At 43.9% G+C, this 9,344-nt stretch overlaps 1 protein-coding gene across 1 annotated transcript; it reads left to right on the plus strand.

The window, feature by feature from the left end:
- Nucleotides 1-1,737: 1,737 nt before the first annotated feature.
- On the plus strand, nt 1,738-7,918 carry LOC145719834 (inhibitor of carbonic anhydrase-like; the record flags this gene model as incomplete). The annotated part of the gene is made up of 5 exons (XM_081811427.1): nt 1,738-1,901; nt 4,410-4,474; nt 5,001-5,185; nt 6,478-6,664; nt 7,712-7,918. Coding segments are annotated over 5 exons (636 nt in total), but the record flags the coding sequence as incomplete, so codon positions are not given.
- Between the last annotated feature and the right edge of the window lie 1,426 nt (nt 7,919-9,344).

Consider the following 9,344-nt stretch of genomic DNA (forward strand, 5'->3'; position numbering starts at 1 on the left):
ATTGGGGAGGGTATGTGCTATGGTGAGTGCTGTGAATTGTGCAAGACTGTTGAATCACAGATCTGTACCTCTGAAACAAATAATACAATATATGTTAAAAAAAAAAAAAGATAGCAGGAGGGGAAGAATGAAGGGGGGGAAATCAGAGGGGGAGACGAACCATGAGAGACGATGACTCTGAAAAACAAACTGAGGGTTCTAGAGGGGAGGGGGGTGGGAGGATGGGTTAGCCAGATGATGGGTATTAAAGAGGGCACATTCTTCATGGAGCACTGGGTGTTATACACAATGAATCATGAAACACTACATCAAAAACTAATGATGTAATGTATGGTGATTAACATAACAATAAAAAATTAAAAAAAAACTAGGCACATAGCCAGCACTAGATAAATGTTTGCTGCTATCACTATTATTGTTATATCTATATGCTGATAACTATTACATCTTTATCCCTAGCACAGATCTCTTTTTGACCTCCACACCTGTGTATATTGAACTGCCTATCTGATGTTATCTAATGGGATATTTCAAAAGCACATTAAGCTCAAAACAAAATGTATCATCTCTGCTGAGTCTGCTCCAGAGCTGCCTAGCTCAGTGGAGGACCCTACATCCATCCACTTGCCCCAGCTGGAAACCAAGCTGTCATTCTCCACGTACCCATCCATCACCAGTGATGTCCCCCTCTACTGTCTCCCTCCCCTTGTGTTACTCTAGTCCAAGCTGTCCTCATCTCCCCTGGACTACTGCACCCCTGCACCCCACATCTGCCCTGGCTTCCATTCATCCCACTGGCAGACCAATCTTTGCAAAGTGCAGATCTGGCTATATCCAGCCCACTCCCCTGGTCCAGCATTGCTGTAGCCCTTCAGAAGCTCCTGATTTCTCTAAGGATAAAGAACAAAATTTATACAAAGCTGTAAAAGTGGGTCTGGACCTTGCCTCCTCTCCACTCACTCTTGTACTGGATGGTCTAGACCAATGGCCTCTTACTGAACTTTCCATGCTATTTGCCCTCACTCCCCACCCCTGCCCTGGGCCTTTTCAGATGCTGCTCCGTGTCTGGAAAGCTCTTGTCCTTTCACCCTTTACTTAAGTAATTGCTATTCATTCTTCATCTCTCGACTTGAGGCCTCTCCCTGATTCCCAGGTCTTTACCAGATTCCTTTATGTACAACCGTGTAGAACCATATTCTTCTTTCCCATTGCAAGCTGGGTAGGAGGTGGGGGGGTACGAATTCACTAGTGTGGCTACTTGAGTTATGACTGTTGCTCATGGACTTGGGTTCCAGGAGCACAGGGCCTATGTGATGTCCTCACCGCAGTGCCCTGGGGCCCAGCACAGGGCTTGGCAGCTGAGCCTCTCAGCCCCTTCCTGGATTTGGAGTCAAGATGGAATACCTTATAAGGGAGGGCAAGGGCAGCAGAGGTCAGGGAAAATGTGGGAGAGGTTCGACCGGGTGGGGCTTTCAGTTTTGTTCTCTCTCTTAGAATTGCATCTGTGTCTATCCTTCCACACCTCCCACCCTGTGCCATTTCTGTTCCACAGACCCTTGTCCCAACTTCAGCCAGTCCCCCTTTACTTTGCTCTAGTTGCAACTTTTTTTTTTTATTCTGTAAGGTTCTTATTTGTAATAATATGGTACCAAACACCCAAATGTGTCTCTACACCATTCAAGCAACTCTAGGGACAAAATCGGAGGCTTTCTGGCTAACACAGGCAAGAAGAGCTGACCTCCTGTGTTTTCCTGCACAGATGAATTCTTCAGTCAAAGCTGTGCCCCTGGGTCTGACCCAGATTCCAGTCTCTGCGCTCTGTGCAGTGGTGGCAGCAGCCCAGCCCACACCTGTGCCCCCAACCACCACGAGAGATACTATGGCTTCAGCGGGGCATTCAGGCGAGTAGTGTCTGTGCACCACCTTTCTCTTGGGCACCAACCCAGCGAACCTCTTGTCCTTTCATCTTTTCCATCACCCCAGGATCTGGCTGCTATAGTTAGGAGGAGCCAGAATTAGAAAACAGAACGGCAAATTCCCACTGGCTCTAAGGACTCAAGCCCAGCTCCTTTCTGGAGCGCTTTTCTGCAGACCCAGCTGACTTAGGGCACCTGAGGAGAGGCAAGAATGAGGGGTGCAGGATCACAACCCTGGGTCTACTTTTGTTCTTTTCTTCTGTGTGATTGTGGACAAGTCACGGAATCTTTCAGAGCGCCAGTTTAAAATCAGAGGACGGGTACTGGACATGTGCTTCTTACACCTGGCTGATGAGTACATTTTAAAAATAGATATTTCTGGGCTGCTCCAGCCCTTCAAGAAACCTTTATTGAGCACCTACTATGTGGCAGGCACTGGTCTAGGTAGAGGGGTTATAGCAGCAACAAGACACAGGTAGCTCCCCTGTCGCCTGCGTCTTATCTCATGGGGAGAGTAGGACAATAAACATATAAATAAGGGTCAATCACTTCCTGACTGTGCTGAGTGCGGCAAAGGAACAAGGAGGGTGCTGTGGTAGTGACTTGGGTAGACCAAACGAGAGTCAAGAATTTTTAAATAAAATTATACAAGGGGAATTTTGTTTTCCTAGATATAAAAATCACATTTAATACTATATAATACTGTAAGACTATGATCAGTACAGCCTGGTTTGTGTCGAAGAATGACAAATCAGTGGAAGAGAATAGACTTCAAAGACTTATACATGGACACGTTATATTTGGCGTATAACAAAGATAACATTTCAAACTGGGGAAAGATGAACTTGAAAGATCAAATAAATGAGTGTGGCGAACTGGCCCCTGGATCTGGTGGGAGCAGATTCAATAGTGAGTCAGTCCCATAAGCTGATTGGCAGGGGTCGGTGAGGGTGGGGTGAAGGGGTGCTGATCACAGGTGCAGTGATTCCTTTTAGGTGTTTGGATGAGTTGGGGAGGGAGGCCCATTGCTAAGGGCAGTGTGGGATCGAGACAGGGATTATTGCTTTTCAAAAAAGGAAAGAAAGTATGAATGCTGATGAAAAGAGCCCAGTGAATGGAGAAAGACTCCAATTGCATAAGGGAGAGAGGATAACTATCAGAAGGTGCCTGAGAGTGTGGGTGGGGATGGGATGCAGGACACCTGGGGAGGACACTGTTGTAGAGAAGGAGACCTTCACTCCTTTGTGCCTGGAGGGCAGGAAAAGAGCCCTGGAGACTTAGGCTGACAGCTTTGGCAGAGGGAGGCTGGTAGAAAGCTCATGTCATGATAGCTGTATTTTCTCTGGGAAGCAGGAGCACATGGTAGAGTGAGTGTTGGGGAGAGGGTATGTGGAGAGACAGACGCATGCAGGAATTTGAAAAACATTTTAGTCACTGCTCTGTGGAATGGGGAGGTGGTTATCTCAAACAGTGGTTCTCACCACTAGAGCACAGATTCTCCTAGGGGGCTTGTTAAAACACAGATTGCTGTACCCCACCCCCAGAAGTTTCTGATCTAGTAGGTCTGGGGTAGGGCCCCAAGAATGTGCATTTCTGACAGGTTCACAGCTGGTGCCGATGCTGCTGATCCCAGCCCACACGTAAAGAAACACAGATCTAGAGTAGAGTGAGGAAAGCAAGAATGCCCAGGAGAAATGAATGATCAGGAGCTTCTCTGCTCTGCCTCCCTGCTGAGGTACAGACACCTGAGGCAGACCATCATGCTTATTCAGGACTGGGATTATATGAAGGGCAGGAAGAGGAAAGAAATGGGGCAAAGGGAGCTTAGGAAAATTGAATAGGAGTAATTAGTCCTAGCTAAGTATAGAGGGACCTGAAGTTAGGAGAGAGAGAAAACTGGAGAGGTGCTCCTGATAACCAATCACTAATGTCAATTGCCAACTGATTGGATGTCATAGTACTGATTGTTAATGTGTTTGACATTTCTCATAAAGAATGGACCTTAAACAGAGAGGAACAGTTTTCTGGGGATTAAGTGTGAACACATATCTAGTGATGCACATTCACTACTGAGCATTAAGGCTGACTAGGCGTATGGATGTGAAAAGGCTCCTTCAAAATCATGTCTTCCATGTTGATTTTAATCTCTGGTGTGAGTTTTGATCTGACCAGAGAGTCATTCTTGAATATTCCTATTAATAGGAGAACACAAACATCTCCTCTGGAGAAAATGATCCGTATTTAAAATAAGGAACCAAACAGTGGTTATCTACAATGGAAACAAAATAAGCAGGTTTCTTCTTATTATTACATTTCCCCTCGAAGTCTCTGGGACAGCCCGAGTGTTACAGTTGTGTGTGTGGATGTGGTAAGCATTAGGTGTGCCCACTGGCCTCAGGTGGAGGGGGTGTGAGCCTCTCAGTGGTTTCCTCTGGGTGTCTCTCCCTCCCACTCCCATTGGAGCTCCTCACTGATCTGACGCTTGCTTTGCAGGTGTCTGGTTGAAAAGGGAGACGTGGCCTTTGTGAAGGAGATCACCGTCTTCCAGAACACTGACGGTATGTGCCTGTGCTGTCATTTCCTCCCTTGGAAAAAGTCTGGGTCTCTCCTAGGAAGTCACTCCCCAATCGGGCAACTAGGGAAGTTTATTAAAGCATGGCTGGCTCTCTTCATTTATAGGCGTTCCTTATATATTCTGGATACAAGTTTTTGTCAACTATATGATTGACAATACCTTGTTTCTCTCTGAAAGGCTTACCTTTTCACTTTCTTAATGATGTCTTTCGATGAACAGGTATTTTAATGTTTAATGTAGTTCAACTTATCAATCTTCTTTCTGGCTAGTGCTTTTTCAGGCCTGTTTAAGAAACTTTTGCCTTTAACAGGACTGAAAAGGCACTAACCAAAGAGGCTATGAATTTATAACTATGCATTTTTCTCTTTCTTCTATTTTTAAAGTTTAATTATTTCATTTTTCTGTGTCTCTGTGATTCTCCCAGACATTGGTGGTTGGTCACATCCCCCCGGGGAGGGCACCTTGACCAAAGCTGTCAGCTGTGGCTGACCAACCTTCCTCCTCCCCAGGAAAGAGCCCTGAAGCATGGGCTAAAGATCTGAAGCTGGGTGACTTTGAGCTGCTGTGCCTTGATGGTACCAGGAAGCCTGTGACTGAAGCTTGGAGGTGCAACCTGGCCATAGTCCCAAATCATGCTGTGGTCTCAAGGAAAGATAAGGCAGCTTTTGTTAGCAGAATGCTCTTCAATCAACAGGTATGGGCACACAGGAGGTCCTTCTACACGGTCCCCCCAGCCGAGTACTGAGGTCACCTCCAGAACTGACAGGTACACCCAGCCCAGTCTCATACCCTTTCTCCCTGGGCAGATTCTCACAGCCCTGCCTCTGAGGAAAGCAGAAAGCTAGCTGGTAACTATGTTCAATTTGTGCTCTGGGGGTGTCTAGGATATCAATATGGACTGAAAAAGCTTCGGACACATGAGTATCTGAAGGGTCTCCCTAAGACTCACTTACCTCTCTGGGCAGACTCCTGGTATCTCCTGGACTTGTTTAGTTCCTCCATGAGAGTTATCTCTTTCTTCTTCTGCCACAGAAATAAGGGATTTGGCTCAGTGCCCTTCACACTAGGATGAGGAGTTATATATGTGGGAAAAGCAGAATAGAGGCTACTCTACCTGACTTAGGGTGGGTCCCAATGCATTACTGAACCTGGGCAGGCTGAGCACTGCTTTAGGCTTCATGAAAGTTCAAAAGCCAACATTCAGACAACTAATGACCTCTACAGGCAGCCAACAAGGGCTATGAAGTAGCAGGATGCCTAAATCAAATGATCTTAAGGAAAACCCAAAGCCTCAGCTGCCTATCACACTCATACGCCCCATTCCTGGAAGAGCCCCATATGAGTAATCCATGTCTTAGCATATTCTGCCCACATGTTTAGTTAGAGGACTACAACCCAGGGAGAACTGGCAAAACCAGAGACTCTTGGTCAGGGACTCCTGAAGGCATGTCTCCCAAAAGGCAAGCTGCCGCCTTGGCTGTAGGGGGCTGAACAAAGAAAGAGGAGGGGAAGGAAGAGATGGAAATGGTCAGGTGCCTGGGGCACATGTAGAGAATAGAAGAGGCAAGGCAGCAAGGGCTTTGGGCAGCAGAAGACAGGTAGTATGACCCAGGAAGTTGAAAATATCCAGCAGTGACTGGCAGAATTGTGATACAGTGGCTACAAAACTTGAAGCTTTTTTTATTTAGCAATTACTTTACATACATCATCTCCATTTACAAATGAGTAAACTGAGGCTCACTGACACAGTAAAGAAGTTTCCTAAAGTCACATGACAAGGAAAAGCGAGGGCCACGATTTGAACCCAGATGCCGTGTTTTTTTGCCATTAATGGTGCCTCTGAAACTGTTGGCTGTGTCCCAGGTCTCCCGGGGGCTGGAGCTGAGCAGTGCAGCAGACTTAGATCTTCTGAGGCAGAACACACAACCTCGTGCTCTCTGGTGCTGCTGCTCACTCTCTGTCTGTCTGTCTGTGTGTCTGACCCAGGAGCTCTTTGGAAGAGATGGATTTGAATACAGGATGTTCCAGATGTTTCAATCCTCAACTAAGGACCTGCTCTTCAGCGATGACACGGCATGTTTGGCTAACCTTCAGGATAAAACAACTTATCGAAAATACTTAGGACCAGAGTATCTTACGGCCATTGCTAACATGGGACAATGCTTACACTCTGGTGAGTAGAATAAAACACCGAGGAATAATACCATGGGGGTCAAGGTAAACATATTTGTATTAAGGACCATTGTGTGCCAAGCCATGGGCCAGTACTGATGGGAGCACAAAGATGGAGAAGGCTTGCTTCTGGCCCTGCAGGAGGATGCAGACCTACCAGTGAGGTAACTCAATTAGATGGCAGTATAAGAAACTACCTGAAAAATGACCAAATCATTTGAAGGAGAAAGAGAGTGCAATTGAGATCATTTGGAAACTAAACTTGTTTACTTGTGCATTTCCATTTTTTTTTCCTAACAAAATGAAAAGGTATACATGTGTGAGCACTTCAGTGTAGAGAGAGGGTTGGGAAATGACCTATATATATCACTCATAGAGGATCAATTTTCAAAGATTTTAAGTAAAATGTATAAATAATATTAACAGAAACAAAATGAAGTTAGCACTGTATGTGCCCTTTCTAGTTTTATATATACGTATTAGAACGGCATAGTATATATATGTGTGTGTGTGTGTGTTTTAGAATGGTATAGTTGCCTCAAAAAGGATTAAGTTGGAGAAATAAAATTAGAGCTGGGATAATCAAATTGCTGGGAGTGTGCCTGAGTTTTTGTTGAATTATATTTTGTGTTGGAGATGATGAGAGCAGGAGGAAAGGAAAATGTAGGTATTTAAGGATAGCACTGACATCAATTAGGAGATACAGACACAGACACAGAGAGAGAGAGAATTTAAAAAAATTATTATTGGGGTTCCTGGGTGGCTCAGTCATTAAGCATCTGCCTTCGGCTCAGGTCATGATCTCACGATCCTGGGATCGAGCCCCGCATCGGGCTCCCTGCTCCGCGGGAAGCCTGCTTCTCCCTCTCCCGCTCCCCCTGCTTGTGTTCCTGCTCTCACTGTGTCTCTCTCTCTGTCAAATAAATAAATAAAATCTTTTTAAAAAATTATTATTACCTAGCATTTGCTCTTAGAAAGCAGGAACAGAATTGTGTTTAGTAAGCACAGGAAGTACCTAAAAGTCTTTCTCTTATGTTTTGCTTCACAGAACTTCAAGATGCCTGTACATTTCATGTACATTAAAAACTGATCAAAGTGGTTAACCACAGATGCTCAGTGCCTGCAAATATGGTGGGGACACATCCTCACTTGTCTGCATGTGGGCCTCTGTTAACCTCAGTTGTTTTATATAATTATGTGCTGTAACTGATACAAAAATTAAAATGAATAAAAATTATTGTGTCTTCTCAGAAAACTTCATTATATGTTCTCAGATTTTTTGAGGGGAGAAAACTATGTCTTTATACTAGATTTATGCTTCTAAATTTAATATCTATTAGATTGTACTTTCTTAAAGAACTGCACAAGACTAGCTCATCTTCCCACCCTATTCTTTATTTTACTGAAGAGGTGAGTCACTTACATAGAATTTAAGCAATAAATCTGTGTGAAGGGAGTCTGAGTGGTGATTACAAGTGTGCAAAAAAAAAAAAGCATCAGTGTGTGCAGTATCAAGGACTTACATAATAAAAACAAAGGATAAGGAATGAGTTTGTGTATTTAAAAATATATTTGAACATTTAAAATTCATAATGTCAAGTGGAATAAAAATCCTGACTCAGATTAATTGGGAGACATTAAAATTACTGCAAAAATCTAACCCTACTACCCTTTTACAGTCAACTTCCCGAAAGTCTGACTCAATTAAGTCAGTTTCTTAGTCAAAAGTCAGAGATTCTGCCATATCTAGTATTACCATAATTGCAGTTTATGGTAATGACTCAATAAATATTGAATGGGACCCTAAGTTATATATTGTTAAATGTTAGTTTTATGAGTGTGAACTTCTGTTTCTTTCTGTGAAAGAGTAACCAGTACAGGACTTGCCCTCTTTCCATAAACAACTAAAAAACTGGACAAAGTATATGAAACAACCATTGGACAATAGCAGCACAGGACTCCGGTCCCTGAGAGAAGGGAAAGAAAAGAGGTAAGCAGAATGATGACCCTACTTTTTGCCTGGAGGAAGTTTCCAGATGATGACCCAGGGAGGGGGAACCCAAGAAAGCCTGTCACATTGAGTTGAGGAAACAGAGGTAAGAGCTTGGAGAAGCAAGATGACTGGAGTTTGTATACAGAAGACATCTGTAGAAGAGTCCTCCTTGAATGTTTGGTGAAATACTAATCTGCATGAGTGTAGAATGAAATTGAAATCCATCAGACTAGACAAAGAATAACTGTGAGAGACCTATAAGCTGAACAATTCCGCGCCCACACAGAGCTAGGAATCATTTGTGTTCCTACTATAACCAGAGTGAAGAGACCTAATTGAATATCTAAGGATTTTACTGAAGGTCAGGCCTTGGATGGGAGGATAAATAAAGTACCTGTAGACTAAGGGCTTCTCTATAACCGCACTGAGAGTGAAACTAGCCTTGGTAGGATCCAGCTGATCTGTAAGTAACTTAACTTCCTTCTAAAACAAGCCTCAATACACATAAAGAAAGACAACAAAATCTAAATATTCGGAAACATAGCTTACGTAATATCTAGCATCAAATGCAAAAATTACCAGATACGCAAAGAAGCATAAAATGTAACTCAGAGTCAGAAGAAAAATCAACCAATAAAAACACACCTAGAGGGGCACCTGGGTGGCTCAGTCGGTTAAGTATCAGACT

Source organism: Leptonychotes weddellii, unplaced genomic scaffold (assembly GCF_054177405.1).
Source record: "Leptonychotes weddellii isolate Sample4059 unplaced genomic scaffold, ASM5417740v2 HiC_scaffold_7579, whole genome shotgun sequence".
Classification (NCBI taxonomy): domain Eukaryota; kingdom Metazoa; phylum Chordata; class Mammalia; order Carnivora; family Phocidae; genus Leptonychotes; species Leptonychotes weddellii.